At 41.4% G+C, this 17,849-nt stretch overlaps 1 protein-coding gene and 1 long non-coding RNA gene across 4 annotated transcripts in view; one reads left to right on the top strand and one right to left on the bottom strand.

Annotated features, from left to right (window-relative positions):
• Positions 1-17,849, bottom strand: part of LOC141769934 (uncharacterized) — a 368,813-nt gene that overhangs the window by 217,974 nt on the left and 132,990 nt on the right. The window lies entirely within an intron of this gene.
• Positions 1-17,849, top strand: part of fras1 (Fraser extracellular matrix complex subunit 1) — a 310,338-nt gene that overhangs the window by 277,200 nt on the left and 15,289 nt on the right. For all 3 annotated transcript variants that reach the window (XM_074639460.1, XM_074639459.1, XM_074639458.1), the window contains 8 exons: positions 4,007-4,131; positions 7,826-7,966; positions 8,806-9,033; positions 11,017-11,130; positions 12,773-12,923; positions 16,296-16,455; positions 16,658-16,826; positions 17,515-17,761. In XM_074639460.1, the coding sequence (XP_074495561.1) occupies positions 4,007-4,131; positions 7,826-7,966; positions 8,806-9,033; positions 11,017-11,130; positions 12,773-12,923; positions 16,296-16,455; positions 16,658-16,826; positions 17,515-17,761 (1,335 nt within the window). The remainder of the gene's footprint in view (positions 1-4,006; positions 4,132-7,825; positions 7,967-8,805; positions 9,034-11,016; positions 11,131-12,772; positions 12,924-16,295; positions 16,456-16,657; positions 16,827-17,514; positions 17,762-17,849) is intronic.

Raw genomic sequence — 17,849 nt, 5'->3', positions numbered from 1 at the left:
CACATGGCCATGTAAACTGTATTTATGATTGTAAACTAGCTGATCTTCTATTGGATGAGGTCTTAAATGGAGGAAAAAAAGAACCATATAAATCAGTGTCAGGATGCCAATCATGCTAATTACATCTGCAAGTTGACTAACATACAATCATTTACATGAACTCACTCCTTTCCAGTTTTATAGTGAACATGTGTGCATACACTACATACTTATTTAAACCATGCTTAGAGAGCCAGTGTGTAGCATGGAATTGGGACACAACTATTGAAGGCAATTTACTTAATTAAGGTAATTTGTCATGCAGAAGTGGTAGAAAATGCTGTTTCCAGCCTCTTAAGCATTGATATGTCCTGCTTCTCTCTGTCCCATTTCACATCAAACTGAATATCTTTAGGTTTTGGACGGAAAAAACAAGACATTAAAGGACATCGCCTTGGACTTTGTGAGCCTGGGATGGACATTTTCCACAATGTTCTTACATTTTAGAGGCAGATCAATTGATAATGAAAACAGTCACCAGTTGCAGCCCTATTATACAATCCAAGAACAAGATATAAAAAGTGGTCGGAGAATTAATGAGAGTATCACTACAGATCTCTCAAAGCAAAAGAATACAAAAACTAAAGTACGTCAAAGATTAGACAAGGGACTTGTGGACAAGGTCCCAATGCTCCTCCAAGCCCTTATCAAAGTCTGCATGTTCAGCAGGTTCATGTATTCCTCCAGCCACAAATCCCTACAGAGACAGGCTTGTTTACAAGCTTTCCCGTTTAAGAGAATTAATCTTTTAGTTGATAAGCAGCCCATTGTCCAGATTGCCCCCGTTAAATTCAAAATGAGATCATCTGTCAGTGAACTCCCAGTCAATTATCAACCTCTCAGTCAAATTCTCTCTGTTGTTTCTCTTCATTTATTATCCATTAAATGACGCATAATAACATCTTAAGTTGACAGCACATCAAAAGGCTGCTGTTTGACTGTTGACACATTATTTTGTTTTGAAGAAAGCAACGATGCACAACCAGGCGTTGAGAGCAGCCACCAATGATCATGTTGTGTCAGATTTAGGTAAGGTGAGGCTTCAGAGGTCAAATCTTCTTTTAAAAACAGGACAAATATCTTAAGAGAATACATGTTATGGTTCACCTCTTGCAGCTTAGATGCAACACGTATCAACCGCTCTCCAAAGAAGACCACGTTTCTTTTTCCCACCTACCAAGCAGCATTTATCACACATGGAAATGCATACTTTGGAAAACAACAGCAATGATTTCAGACTGTCAAGTTAAATTATACAGCACTAAAACTTTTTTCTTTCCCTAATCTTCTTTCTTGTAGGTTTTGAGTAAGTAACTCTTGAAGCCTTTTCATCTTGTGACTCTATGGGTGAAAATAAGAGATATTCTCACGGTGCTCGTATCGTAGAATTAAATCAGAACAGTGTTTCAATTTCTACTCTGGAAAGCAATAACTTGGTATTTCCTGCTATTTCTTGCCAGGATAAATATACAAAAATAAAACATTTTTATTAAATACGATAAGACAAATAAGCAGGTATTTTCTTCTCTGAGAATATTGCCTCTGTCTCCCTGCGTGCCCGTCCTGATTATGATGATGTATAAACTTACAGCTGGGGAATAGACGACACAAGCGGGGAGACTTCAGCGTGTTTCACCGTGTCAAAAGTTGACGTGAAGAAGATTGATGCTGAAAAGCCTCCGTTTCCGTTTCCTTAAGGCCCTCGGTGACATGTCGAATGACTGTATAATATCTGACCTGCTTCATTGATGTTATATTTATTTGAAAATCCCTCCTGTCTGCACAGGAAAATAACTTTTCACCCATTCCGACTGCTTAGGGAAACTACTTCCGTAAAGTTATTACCTTCACATATTACCGTCACCGGCGGAAGAGTGAGAGGTCCAATTTTAGATTATTGACTATCTCTTCATGCGATGACAGGCCTGTAACAAACAGGAATTTAAAATATAACATCAGTTGATGGTAAAATGCTGTTAGCTGTGAATTATAGGACTCACAAGCTTCCATCTCCAACCCCTTCGCACTCCCAACTCGTCAAATACCGCCATTTGGTAAGTGCCCCTCGGCATTAGAAACCAATGCACGGAGGCATCCTTTAATGATAGTATGTGACGAACCGGGCTTATTCGACGGTCGGAGCAAGTGACGTAGTATTAATAGCGTGAGATTCTGCTAAGGTCGGGCGGGAATGGTGGTTGATGGGTCAAACAGACACAAGACTGTCACCCAGGAGACTGCTGTTCATGACCCGTGTAAAACTAAAAGTAATGTTGACTTGAGAGGGGTGCCCTGTGCGTCGGTCTCTGATGCGAAGGGGCACTGACCAAGCGGCGGTATTTGACGAGATGGGATTGCGAATGTGTTGTCATTTCCAGACATAAAAACCTGACTATACCATAGATTGTATAAAAGAAATGGATGTAATCACGTGACGCCACTCATTGGTTTGTGGACTACAGTTTTGAAGCCTTGAGTTCGGCATTTTAGCCGTTGCCATCTTGTTTTTTTGGAGCCAGAAGTGACCATATTTGGACGAAGGGGTGGAGCTGTGGAAGAGCGAGGCCCAGTGGGGCAGCTACCGTTGGTGGTACATCCGTGATTAACTGTGATATTAATAGGGATGCTAATTTTGGCTAGTGAAAAACATGCTTAAACAAAATGTACTTGCCAGAAAAAATGACCAGCCGACTCCTTAGAGTGTCTTTTAGTACAACTAAATGCTGAACAACGCCGTGGTAGCGACCTGTCAATCACAAGGTAGCCCCGCCCTAAAGCATCCCCTGCTTTATGGTCTATCTGACTCTAAATGGGACCATCATTTACTAAATGAACATCATGCTGTATTGAAGAAGACTTGAAACTAGAGATTGAGACCATAAACTCATGTTTACCATGTTTACTGAGGTAATAAATCAAGAGAGAAGTAGACTCATTTTCTCATAGACTTCTATACAATCAGACTTCTTTTTGCAACCAGAGGAGTCGCCCCCTGCTGGCTGTTAGAGAGAATGCAGGTTTAAGGCACTTCAGCACTGGCTTCACTTCTCAGACCCGGAGGTTATCCACTGGTTTACCCCCATCTGGTTTTAATACAGCAATTTATATGACAACATTTTCGATTTGTTTGACTGTCTGCTGTGAAAATTAATTGTTAGAAAATTAAATATCGGAGATGGAAATCAGAATGCATTCATCATACATAAATATTTAATTTACGTCAATGTCACACACTTTATATATCAAACATAATCATACATACTTTTAGGTTTCATACAAAGAACTCCATTATCTTTTTTTCTGAAAGCTTTTGCAAATGTCTTTAAGCATCGAGCCATAACAAATCAGCAGAAATTGAACTCCTGTGATGCAAAATATGGCTCTTTTTGGTTCTTTTTTTAGACAATTGCCTTCAGTTTCATGCAGAGTAGCGTTTGATCGCTGCAATCAAACCTGATTACGTTTCCCACTGAGTTTTAAAAGAGTGAAAAGGAGCCGGAGCCTCGTTAAGAAAGGTTTAACTTTAGTTTTAGTTTAGTTTATGCGCTCATTAAAATGACAAAAGCCCACAAAGAAAAGAGAAAAGGAACACAGTGCGTGCTCTGAGACAAAATGGCAAGGGGGGGGGATTATAAAACCGTCTGATGCCAAAAGAGAAAAGACGTATGATGACAAAGAGACACAGAAGATTTGGACAGAGGACAATTGACACTGCAATTCAATATAGGACAGATTGGTAGAAAACAACATAATGCATAAATAACAAGTAACGCCAAGTGAGCGTGGCAGCATGTGTTCAAAGAGAAAGAGGGAAAGAATGGATGTTCTAATGTGGATGTTTATGTAGTTAAATGTTTCAGGATGCATCACTGACAGTGTGGCTGTTCAAAGAAAGACAAAGTAGATTGTTTTTTTTACTGATTCGTTTCAACTCGACTGACAGCTCTTCTTCTTTTTCTCTCTCCAGGCACCAGAATCAACACGTTCACCCAGGCCGATCTGGCATCACGCAGCATCCAATACGTCCACACCAGTGAAGAAGAGAAGCACGCCGACCAGTTCTCCTTCACCGTGTCCGACGGGACAAATGAGGTAAATGATATGAGGGGCTCAACATTAAGAATAAAAAGGGCTTTGGAGACCCGTTAGCGGTGGTTTGGTTCAGTTTGGTCCGGCGATGAAGGAGCTTTAAAGAGCGTTTCCATGATACCTGGTGGTACGATATGACAAGTTAAGGAGCTTCAGGTAGGGACACTTTGATCGTCTTGATCTTTTCGGCACAGACACTGATGGACGGTGTACCAGCCATGACATAACAAGGGTTTCCCTATCTTCTTGGCTCGTGAACCCTTCAGGGTTCAACATTAAAGTTGATGATGCCCCTATACAAATTGTTTTATTACTTAGCGGTTATCAAATAACAAAGACTAGAAGTTCATTGTCATGTTTTATCCGCCTTGCTCTTAAACTTGTGGCAAACTGTGCAATACATACTGTAGTTGGAGTTTCGCCCACATCCTCCAACGCCACCCAACTAAACTCCTGTTAACAAGATAATTGAAATGCTCTCATGCGCTTCGGCTCATAAACTTTGTCTTTACCCTCTACCATATTCTGGCGAATGCCCGATTGGTAATGCACATGTGCAACTCTCAGCAGAGATGAGAAGGAAGCGTGATGGCTCACTCCTTAGCTACTTCAATCATCAGCACCAGAAAAAAATAATGCGTTAAATTATTTTTGGGTTGCTAGATTTACCTGCCCGACAAGCCTTATTGTTGAGCCCTGCTCTTAAAATGAAGCAATGTCTGCTTGTGACCTCCCATCACAGGTTGTGGCCATTGAGGTTGGAGGTTTTGAGCTTCAATGAGACTTGCTAGGTTAAATATAAGACTTTTACTTCTCAGATGTTTCATTAGAAGAATCTTTAGAGACCTAAAGAAGTGAAAGTATTCAGTACTGCACAAGAAGAACAGTCGAAAAAACCCACAATATATCATCTTGTAACCCCTTAAGTTTGTCTTCGAAACTACACATATTTATAACATTCAGTATTCTGAAATCAAAATTACCTTCATTCAATCACAGCGGGCCGTCAAATACCTCATGTTACATCACATATAAGTTCCACACAGTGAGGTATTGGGCAAAGTTGAGAAATATGATTCATTATCAGGAGAGAAAAAGTTTAATTTTAGCAGCTTTTACAATGTTTCGGTGGAAATAATAGGGGACCAAGTGAGGTTCCTTGGGGAACGCCTTTACCAGAGTTCATTAGCACTTCCAACACTCTGAGATATTACACATAGGGCCTTTTTTGTTTTGGACATCTAGAAACATAAACCAAAGTCCCTCCCTCAACACACATACATGTTTTTACTGAAATGAAACCTCTTTTTCCTCAGGAGCATAGAGTCTGAATAGCTCATTTCTGTTTTTTGTTGTGTGTTTTGGTGGCAGTTTTTGAAGTGTGTTATTTCACCAAGACCATGTTAAAGAAAGCTATGGTCAGGGCTGTAGGACAATTTGGTAGACTACAACAGAAACAAACAACAAACTGTGGCTCCTTTGTCTTTAAGAGCTACATAAGACGTAGCCAGGTAGATGTCTACGGAACATCCAGCTCAGCGTTAGACATCCCCCATCACATAATCAAAAGTTTGAAGAGGCAGACGGGCGTGTATGTGATTCGTGCTTGAGCATCTTCTAACAATAACAAACCCCACTTGGCACGTCTGCGTCTCTCAGTTCTCATGATAATGAATTAAAGACGGGCAGTGTTCGTCCTCCTCATTATAAGGCCCCTTCAGACGGCTTTGTCATCGGCTTTTTTGTTGTGAGCTGAAGCTTTTTAGCCTGAAATATTTGCAACACTCCTCTATTAAAAGGGTCAGTAAAAGTTTTCTGACACAGTAATTACATTTCAATATAAATATATAAATATACATATATATAATCTAACGAACTCGAAGCTTTTAGAGGGATGAGGAAGTGGCACTCCAGCCCTTCCCCCCCCCCCCGCCCCCCCCCCCCCCCCCCAGTTCGCCTCATGCATAAATCTGCCTTGCTAATCCAGACTAATGAGGACCACAAGGACTTGAGTAAACATGTGAAAAAGGTCATTTGGCCTTCACGCCTGGCCGGCCGCAGTGTGTGGAGGCTTTTGTTGTCACTGTAGTGGTTGGTGTTTGTGAAGTGGTTTGATGCTTCTACTTTTGTTAACTCTCCTCTCCAGTTGGGAGGCCTGCTCAATCTTCTGCATATTAATAACCAAGTGTTCTGCATTAAAGTTGAGGTTTTCTTGCATTTTAAAGTGTAACTAAAGCAGAATATTTTACTAGTGTGTGTGTGGTGAGATGTTATATTGCTCAAGGACCTGCACGGTTTCTGTAATAACTGCAGTTTGTGCTATTTGGGTTACGTCATCTGGGTTTTACAGACACCTGAAAGGGGCTGTATAATTTTCTCACTTGACTGAAAACTACACAGTTAGCGGCAAATTTGATTTCACCTATTCAGCACCATTGCCATCATCATTGCTGTCAGGGCAATACACTTAACATAACAATACTGTCCTGTGAAAGCCGTGTATCTCCAAAACATTTTCATAAGCTAAAAAAAACTGCCTTGTTTTCAGCTTTGTGAGCTCTGGGCTTTAAGGATAGGTTCACATTTTTGTCTGATCTTAGAATAATACAAACATACCTATATATACACTGATCAGCCATAACATTAATACCACTGACAGGTGAAGTGAATAACATGGATTATCTTGTTACAATGGCACCTGGCAGTGGGGGGGATATATTAGACAGCAAGTGAACATTTTGAACTTTGTGTTGGAAGCAGAAAAAATGGGCCAGCGTAAGGATGTGAGCGACTTTGACAAGGGCCAAATAGTGACGACTGGGTCAGAGCATCTCCAGAACTGCAGCTCTTGTGGGATGTTTCCGGTCTGCAGTGGTCAGGATCTACCAAAAGTGGTCCAAGGAAGGAAAACCGGTGAACCGGCGACAGGGTCAGACCCGAGGCTCATTGATGCACGTGGAGAGCGAAGGCTGGCCCGTGTTGTCCGATTCAATAGAAGAGCTACTGGGGCTCAAACTGCTGAAAAAGTTAATGCTGGTTCTCATAGAAAGGTGTCAGAACACACAGTGCATCGCAGTTTGTTGTGTATGGGGCTGCGTAGCCGCAGACCGGTCAGGGTGCACCATGCTGACCTAATGTTATGGCTGATCGGTGTATATTGAGAGTATTAAGAGTAACTGGTCGTTGTAATCATTCCTCCTCACCATACTGGCTGTAAAGACATCCCTAAAGTGACTCCAATGTAAATGCCCAGACACACCAAGCCGACATCAGAGAACTAGCGGTGATGAAGGCCGACTGTTGCGTCGCCTCACGTCGCCTTTGTCTTGCCCAACAAGTTGCATTTGAACACACCGCAAAGACTACAGCCGACGGCCAGTTAGCATCTACGTTCTGCGCCTGCGTGAGAGGAAATAACTCTCCACATCAGCAGGCGGTGGTAGTCTGTATTCATCATTTAAAAAAAGAAACAGGAAGACCGAGGACGGAGGATATACAAGTCGTTGTTTCACACCATTCTCACTCATCACTTAGCTTCATTCCAGAGAAGTCTTCTGTGTTTGTCCTCTCGACTTTACTCGTTTCCTTTCCTTCCTCACGTCCGTTTCTCTTTTCGTGCACCGATTCGTTTAAGCTGAACAGCCAATCAGAGTGACTTCTCTCACTGACGAGCTTGTCCTGTGCACGTTGTCTCCAGGTTGCCCAGACGTTCTACATCACCGTCAAGCCGGTGGACGACTCCCTGCCTCTGCTCCAGGTTCCTGGCATGAGGGTTCAGGAAGGAGTGAGGAAGACCATCACTGAATTTGAGCTGAAAGCCACTGATGCAGACACTGAGGTAGGACACACAGATCCCTGAACATCTTCAGCAACTTTATTTATGTATGTATTTATTTTACCAGTATATAAAAGAGCAGGACCTCCTGGTAATGTTGGCGATCAGCAGCTAAGCTGGCAAACTAAGCTGTTGTTTATAAAGCCGGTTGTTCTCTACATCTTTATTTCCTCTGGCAATGACATAACAAAGACTATTTCCAGCCTCAGATACTCTTACACTGTTAATCCCGTCAATCTGCCATGTTCAGCGCACTCCAGGAGTTATTTTGGGATTACTTCATTCCTAAGAGATTTCCTTCATTTCACAGGAGGTCTTTTAAAAGCCACTTGGGTTATATGTGTATATGTTATGTTCTTCTCTAGAAAAGATTTCCCACAGTGTGGTTGTTGAAGCTGCAAAGTGATAATATTAGGGCTGTTAATCAATTAAAATATTTAATTGCATGATTGTCCATGGTTATGCAAATTAATCACACATTTTTTATCTGTTAAAAAAATACCTTAGAGGGAGATTTGTCAAGTATTTAAAACTCTTATCAACATGAGAGTGGACAAATATTCATGCGTTATGCAAATGTATGTATATATTTATTATTGGAAATCAATTAACAAAACAATGACAGATAATGTCCAGAAACCCTCACAGGTACTGCATTTACCCATAGAACCCATTTTCATTCACATATCTGGAGGTCAGAGGTCAAGGGACCCCTTTGAAAATGGCCTTGACAGTTTATTGCATTAACCTTGACAGCATTAGATAATAATAAATTATATTTACAGAGCATTGAATGTTGGTTTTAGACAGAAATCCTCACAGTTTCTCTGTTTTCCCTCCAGGCGGAGTCCATCGTCTTCTCCGTCGTCCAGGCTCCTCGTCACGGCACCATCGAGCGCACGAGCAACGGCCAGCACTACCGTCAGACCAGCAGCTTCAGCATGGACGACATCTACCAGAACCGCGTCAGCTACAACCACGACGGCTCCAACTCGCTCAAGGACCGCTTCACCTTCAGCGTGGCCGACGGCACCAACCTGCTCTTCATGGTGGAGGAGGGCGGCAAGGAGGTGAGAGCGTGTGTTTGTGTGCGTGCGTGCGTGTGTGTGTGAGGCAGCTTCCTGACTTATTTATTACAGCTACATGATTGAATTAGCAGAGTTAGGGTGTGTGTGTGTGTGTGTGTGTGTGTGTGGAGGGGGGAGTCACTGCTCTGACCTTTTTATGACAGGAGGGGTGAATCAGCAGTTTGTGTGTGTGCTCTGGTGTTTCTATCTTTCTGAGGACCCTGTGTCGACCCCGAGAGTGACACGTTTGAAAAGACCATATTTTTGCACAGTGAGGCTATTTTTGTGTGGACATTTTTTTAAAGTGAATACATTTTTGGAAAGTGAGGAAATTTGTGACGAGTTAGGACATTTTGGCAAAGTGGGGTGGATATTGGGATATATCCCTCACTTTACATGTCTGTAAAGTGAGGGATATTTTGGAAGATGAAGCAGTTTTACCCTCACGGATTATTTCATTTGAGGTCTTTTGGCTAAAACTAAAAGAAAAACAAATAATACAGAAAAGTAAAAAAAAACTGAACACAGTTCTATGCATCAGAATTTGTCATTTCTTACTTCCTACCTGATAATCATCTCACAATCCCTGAGGCTGCATTCACACTAAATCAGGCGTTGCAGTTATGAGCGTAGGGTTGTGCGGTGGTGTGGGAGTGTCACCTAAATGGACCATTTGTGTGACATCATGTTGTGAACTTTAATCCCCCCCCAATCAACAAATGGACACAGACCAAAGGAAGCTTATTGGTACCGTTATTTTGCAGCATAGACAGAGGAATGCTTCATGGTAAACAAGGTTCTTCTCCCAATGGGCGTCTTCCGGTATGATTGGCGCTTACGTGATTGGCCTCCGTTCTGTTACATCTTTTCACCGCAGGGCCACTGCATGTTTTTTTTTTCAGCATCCCCTGCGGTCTCCACCGCCGCAGCATAAACACACCACCCACATTGAAATGAACGGGCGGCCTGGCGTTGAATCCAGTTTAAGATTATTCTTGCCATCCCTCCAGTGGTTTGTTTACTGGACTAGACCAGACACCACTGGTCTATCATGGATTAAACGAGGGTCCTCACAAGTGTAGAAGTACACACATCTGTATGTATGTGTGTGTGTGTTGTTAATGTCAGCTTTATGGTGTAGTTATGAGCGAGCCTCAGGGTGAATTGACTCCTGCGCTGTCACTACACATAGTCCATATGATTAAACTGAATGACAGCAGGCAGGTAATGATATCTCCTATCACACACACACACACACACACACACACACACATGCACACACACACACACACACACACACACACACACACACACTCACTTCTCAGGCTTGTGTTCATTATCTCTAAATCGCCTGGGGACATTTGGCTCAATGGTCACGTGTCCTGCAGCTCAGAAGACGGTTTGTGGCATTAACACTGCCGGCGTTTGATGTGATTTTGCTCCCTGCGGAGCTGCCGTTGGATTAAATAATGTATGAGCTCTATATGAGCTATAACACCTTTTGGATGAACGCATCCTTCAAATGGCATGTGGACAAACTTTGGCCTTAGCAGCATCTGTGTGATGACAGGCCGCTCTTCCCGTATTCCCTCTTGCAGCTCCGACACAACGCAGTGACTAGTAATGTTTGGGTAGTTAATCATCACAGCTCGAAGGGGGGGCAGACGAATCAATAAAGTAATAACCTGCAGTGCTTGTTTTTTGCCACAATGACATTCAACGTTTATAAACTTTAGTGAGTGGGAAGTAGATCAAGTGAAGTCGGTCCATTATCGATGTATCGAGGATGGCGTTGCTGCAACCAGATTAAATGTCATGCAGTAATCTGAGGGACATATCTCAAAACCAGGGCCAATAAAACCAAAACCATTAGCATAGCTAGAGACCAACAGGCATAATAGAGATTTTGATATTGGTAATAAATTGTTTTTTGTGACTGTCCACTCAATTCTTCTCTTCAAAAACATCTTTTTTTTGGCTTCCCAGATCGTGACGGCTGCTCCACAGAAGTTTAAGATCGATATTCTGCCCGTTGACGACGGCACGCCGCGTATCGTCACCAACCTTGGACTGCAGTGGCTGGAGTACATGGACAACAAGGTAGGAAGTCGAGTTTCCTCTTCATGAGCATCTACAGACAGACTCTGTAGTCTTTGCTCTGTTTCACGGCGATGTTTAATGAGCCAAGTGATGGAGATCAACTTTCTAATTACCCTTTCAAACTGCCATTGTTAAGTTGCATTGCATTGCAAATTACAATGTTTGTTTAAAGTGACTGTTAACATGTTTTATTGGAAAGAAAAATCAAACAACCACAAAGAGACACAAAACCACTAGAGAGACACAAAACGATCACCAAGAGACACAAACCATCACAAAGAGACACAAAACGATTACTAAAGGATGCAAAACTATCACAAAGAGACACAAACCATCACAAAGAGACACAAAACGATTACTAAAGGATGCAAAACTATCACAAAGAGACACAAAGAGAATCAAAATGACTACAGTGGGATGCAGAACTATCACAAAATAACATAAAACCACCACAAAGAGACACATAATGACTACAAAGAGACACAAAACAACCACAAAGAGACACATAACGACTAAAAAGGGACATAAAACTGTCAGAGACAAAACGACAACAAACGGATGCAGAAGTATCACAAAGAGTATCACAAAGAGAGACAAAACCACCACAAAGAGACACAAAACAACTACAAAGAGACGCGAAACTATCACAAAGAGAGACAAAACGACTATAAGGGGATGCAAAACAACCACAAAGACACAGTAAACAAATACAAGACACAAAACAACCTCAAAGCTCCTATGTAGAAGGTTTGGGGGGCTTTTGGATGTCTCTCCTCAGGGACTCGTTGTCTCATAATCCATCAATGAGCAGGAGGCATATTGAACGTGTCTTTGTGACTGACAGAAGAGAAGCTTACATCACTGTTTGCTCACAGTGTGTAATTGACTTGCTCCCCCTGCTGGTTCAAACACCTCAACACAATACAAACTATCACAGAGTTCATTCATCCTGAGTCTCTGCTGTGTTTGCTCTGCAGGTAATCAAGTCTTGGATGTTTTATCACTGAGGGAAATCAACATACAATGTTAAACTCTTGCATCTGCTTCTAACAGCTGGAAAGAGCAAACTGTATTTTCCAGTGGAAACAGGTTCAGCTGCAGCTTGTAATGAATACCTTTCTGTAAGAGGTTCCTCCTCGTTCATGTTCTTGACCTTCCTGTGTTTGCCTCTGGCCGTGCTAGAAAACGTAGTTTTAGATCCCTATAAATTATGCATCAACATAAATGGAGTACGAGACCCAAAACATGTAAGGTTTCATAGATCTGCCATTATAAAAATCAACAAACACAAGTCTTTCTCTTTGATTAAATAAAGTGGAAGATAAAATACTCGTATCAAGGTGACAGCAAAAGATCAATCTCTTATCTCAACTGCACATTTGATTACTGAAGAAAAGACAGGATCCTAATCTGCGTTAAGATGATGAAACCACCTCATAGTGTGGAAGGAAAATTATTATTATTATTTGCCTTCATTTATCCAGATCATTATCCAGACAGAGAGAGAGAAACACAATCACCATCAACAGGAGTTCATGAGGGGGATAAAGGCCTCGCTAGATGATGTCTGTGTGTTAATGTTTAGTCTCAACGTGGCGACAGAGCCGGTCGTTTCAGTCCTTTACTGTTTATCATCCATCAGGCCACCAACCTGATCACCAAGAAGGAGCTGCTGACGATGGATCCAGACACCGAAGATGGACAGCTGGTTTACGAAATCACCACAGAGCCAAAGCACGGCTTCCTGGAGAGCAAGATGAAACCTGGCAACCCCATCACCTCCTTCACACAAGGTACACGGGATCCAGCTCTTTGGCCCTAATGCTTAAAGGTTCTCTAAATGATATCCAGAGCATTAATAGAGCAGCAAGCAACTATTGTCTATAAAAGAGTAATGTCTACCTGAGCAGAGAATGAAGTCTCTCTCTCTCTCTCTGTGTGTTGTAATCAGAGCTTCTCTGTGCTTTGTTTACATAGCCGGGCAGGCTGTGCATGCTTTTAGTGCATGTGAGCGTGCCCCGCTGGCTAGCTCACGACCACAGCTCTACACTGCTCTCATATGGCGGTTACAGCTGATAACGCCGTACCGACTGACGGCCTTGTCGCGGTAGTGTAGCACCCTCTGGGCACTTACGCCATTGTTTGCACCGTTAGCTCCGAGCCGCGGCTCACCCTCACCATGTTGAGAGCCTTTTAGAGGCAATCCCGTATTAAGCACCTTTAATTTTCACAGCAGATACAGATGTAGTTTCCTTTATTTCACTTTTTGACAAAAAAAGCTTTGTACTGCTACATTTATATCAGCTATTTTTATTATTTATAAGTGAAGTTAAGAGAGTTTTTCCTTCAGAACCTGGCCTTCATTATCGATGTCAAGGTTCCTTTTACGTTCAAACTGCAGGCAAAGGTAGCCCAAATCTGATTTTGTGACTCAGATCTTCTTCTTTTTTCATAACAGTGTGAACAGCACAAATCACATATCCGAATAAATGCAACTTTTACGTCACTCTAAATCGACATTCGTCACAGTTCTGCGCTGGCGAAAGTCATGTGGAGAGGTGCTGACAGATGAAGTTAAAAGTAGTTCAAAGTAGCCCTGAGATGTTGGATGAAATCTGTTCCAGTGAAGCCATTCACATCACGATCCACCACTCCTGGCTCTGACTATGCATCCACACACACCTCCGTACAGAAGTAGCAGCCATGGCTCCACAAAAAGCCATTATAAAAAATGTGGCTCTCTTTCTCCTCGACTCACATCAACTTGTATATTTGTTCTTTTGTGCATGCGTTACCAGTTCAAATTGGAATCTGATATTGGCCACCTTTAAAAAATAATGTGAACAGCCAAACAAAACAAAACAGATCTGAGCAATAAACCGGAATTGAGCAGTAAGGCTTGCAGTGTGAACGTAGCTTCAGTGTCATTACGTAAGGGATAATGTACAGCGAGCCGGTCATTGTTGTGAAATAATCCCCTACAGGGCGATGCTGCACCCTGACGAGAAGCGGAGGGATCTCTCATCACCCTGAAGGGGATTATTTCACAACAATGTCCCGCTAGCTGTAAATTATCCCGCTTATTACACAGCTACTTACTGAAGAAATCAATACTTTGACACAAAAACGATCCGCCGGAGTCCGACATCAGAGCTGCGCCCCTAGCAACGGTCTGTTATACATAGCAACGGTCTGTTATACAGAAATTACAGACCGCAGAATGCCGTGATTGACCAATCAGAATTGAGTATTCAACACAGCTGTGTAATAAAACAGTTTTAGTAAATGTTGTTTATACAGATCGACTGGGTGCTCCTTTTCACCGTCACTCTTTTGCAGTTATTTCTAACACTTCTGACGTGTGATTCCTTAAAATGAAACCATGTCTGCTTGTGACCCCTGATCACAAATTCTGGTCTTTTCCCTTTTAAGATTATTTAATTTGAAGGATTTTTCAGCGTCTGCAGAGGGAAACGTATCAAGCATTTCAAAAGAGAACTTCAAGGAAGAGTCAAGTGAAAGTCTTACGTCTTATCCCTTTAATCATTTTGTGAGCTTTATCCAGGTTGATGTTGCATCACTGCCCTCTCCTGTTATCCTTTTTTCTTGAGCTAATTCTTGGTGTTATATAGCACTTGATACTGCTTTAAAAGTAGAGGAGGGTTAAACAGTCACTTAGCACACTGACGTTTTGAACTGGGACTTCACTACACTCCTACCTGTTCGCTCGCTGTCTCTTCCTCACTGAAAGTTTTGTTGAAAGGCACCTCAGCAGCTGTTAGAGTGTTGTTTTTTTCCTCCAGTGTCACCTTCCCCACGTTCTCTCATCCAATTAGCAGTTTGAATCAGCCGTGTTGTCGTCATGAGGCTGCTTATCTTCACCTCTAGGCTGCAGCCAGGGATCAATGTCAGCCTGCCTTTTGGGAAGTGTTGATCCTCTAGGCTGGAGAACAGCTCGCAAACAGCCACTTTGATGTGTTTGCGTTCTCCATTCGGAGCTTGTAAACACCATTTCCTTAATGATAACAGATATTCAATAAGCCCTTTACCCTGAGAGAGAAACAACATGAATGTAATTGGTGGGATTTACTTGAACAAACTGCCTGTCAACATTTACTCTCATATTCCTGCACTCAGTCTGAAAATGTTTCTTGTTGTGGATATTAGAGCCTGTTTGTTCCCATTTAGTGCTGCTTTCTGTTCATCACTGCAAATGTTTATTCTGAACTTCCTGAAGGTCATTTCAACATCTTTCTAGCACGGAGACTCTCATGCTTCTTTTGGCTTTCAGCTATGAAAGAAATGTATAAAGAGAAGAATACATAAATAAATATGTTTGGGGAAATAAATAAGAGGTGAAATGCAAAGGGAAAACGTACAAACATCAATAAATAAATACATAAATAAATACATACATTTAAAATAAATATGAAATAAATAAAGAATAAGTGCGAACATAAATAAATAAATTTAAAAAATGAATAAACATAAATACATAAAAAAAGTAAAAGGGAAAATTAAACAGAAGAGTAAATAGAAAAATGAATAAATTCAAAGATAAATAAATACAGAAGTATTCCAGAAGACTAAATAGATAAAGGAATTGATACAAATATAGATAAATACATTATTATTATTATTATTATTATTATTATTATTATTATTATTTAGTAAGTAAGTAAGTAAGTATTATAAGTACTATAATTATTATCTTAATATAACGATGAATAAATACAGAAGCAAATTAAAACAGAAATATCAATCTATGTCACATTTGATCAATTAATTAATGGCTACATTTATTTCTAATATTATTTTTGCTACATTTAATGACATATTTATTCATTTATTGAGCCATTAAATTTATTTTTTATCTTGGCAGGTTCCTTCCTCCATATTCAGCCCTCAAATACAAAGTTATTCCTTTTCTCCAACCTCCTCTGGAAGGTAGAAATGTGCCAATGATGACATTCATTTTCATTTTCAACTTTTTATATTTCTCTAAAACAATGGAAAAGGGCCAGAAGCTGCAGATTATATGGAATCCTTATTTCACAGAGATCTTATTGTTAAGATTTGATCCCTGTAGGGACAGTCAGGTCAGAGTGACATGGCATGGCATTCAGGTGTTTTATGATTATTACTGTGACCTTGTTTCTCTCTAGCCGATATCAACCTGGGTCTGATCCGCTACGTGCTGCATCAGGAGAACGTTCAGGAAACTATGGACAACTTCAAGTTCCTGGTCAAAGACAGCAAACCAAACGTGGTCAGCGACAACGTCTTCCACATCCAGTGGTCTCTCCTCAGCTTCGAGCACAAAAGGTCCGTATCACGACGATGTGTGAGGTGTTTACCAAAACCAACATCTGTCCCTTCGCTGTAGGAGAATTTACTCAGAGAAAGTTTTCCTGAAATAACATTATTTTACCTAGAAACTCATCCCATTTCCAAAAGTCATACCAGTCAGTTCCTGTCCAGCATCCTAAACGTATATAACCTGTCACTTCCTGTGATGCTTCCACAGCTACAACGTGAGTGAGAAGGCCGGCACGGTGGCGGTGACGGTGAAGCGAACAGGCAACCTCAACCAGTACGCCATCGTGCTCTGTCGCACCGAACAGGGCAGCGCCACGTCCACCAGCAGCGTCGGGTCCCGTCCAGGCCAGCAGGACTATGTGGAATATGCCGGACAGGTAACCGTGTTTCACCAACGTCAAAGTGTTTTCATTTTATTTTCAGTGTTGTTCAGGAAATTTCAAATGAACAAAATATCAAAACTTCCGGCTTCTTCTACCTGTGGCTTTGACTTGATGTTTTAAGCTTTTTTATATATATGTATAACATTGGTATTAAATTCAATAACTGAGAGCGAAATGATTATGTTAAAGGTGCTATTGACAACACTCACAAGCCTTGTTAGAAGTGGGAAACAAACATCAGATATCTTCCACAGAGATAAACAAAACATTCATTTTGGACCCGCCAACATTTTTTAAATGATTAATTCACAATCATAATAATTTTTCATACTTTTATTCAGCACCTTTCTAAAGGCTGTGTGGATTTATTATTTTTTTACTTCAGGTTGATCTTTTTGGAAGTTCTCCTGTCCAATCATTTGTCTTGAGAACAAACTTTCCATGAAGAATAATCAGTTTCACCTTCAATTAAGACCCCAGGGCTTCAATCTCTTGGTCATTTTAACATTTAAATTAGCTTTTCACCTCTAGATTACACTGTTTTTTATTTGTGCCATCTTATTTTGAAATGCACTGATCTTGCAAAGAAGTGATTTCTATTCTGTGTCCTCCATCATCTGCGTTCTTGTTCCATTAGATATGATGTCCATTATTGCCCACTAACTGTCCCGTTAATTCACAGGTCCAGTTCGATGAGCGCGAGGACACCAAGGTGTGCACCATAGTCATCAACGACGACAAGGTGTTTGAGGGGACCGAGAGCTTCCACGTGGAGCTGAGCATGCCTGTGTACGCGCTGCTGGGCGGGAACATCCGCGGCTTCGTCAACATCAACGACACCGAGGACGAACCGACTCTGCAGTTTGATAAGAAGACGTACCACGTCAACGAGAGCACCGGATTCATCCACGCTCCCATCGAGAGAAAAGGTAACGAATTAACCTCTCTAACTATTAACCATTTCATTTTTGTTTAAACGAAATGGACTTTCCCATACGGTTCTTTTCACATATTTGA

The sequence above is a fragment of the Sebastes fasciatus genome, chromosome 6 (genome assembly GCF_043250625.1).
Source record: "Sebastes fasciatus isolate fSebFas1 chromosome 6, fSebFas1.pri, whole genome shotgun sequence".
In the NCBI taxonomy this organism is placed as follows: Eukaryota; Metazoa; Chordata; class Actinopteri; order Perciformes; family Sebastidae; genus Sebastes; species Sebastes fasciatus.
The sequence above is the reverse complement of the archived record's forward strand: the minus strand, read 5'-3'. Positions and strand labels throughout refer to the sequence as shown.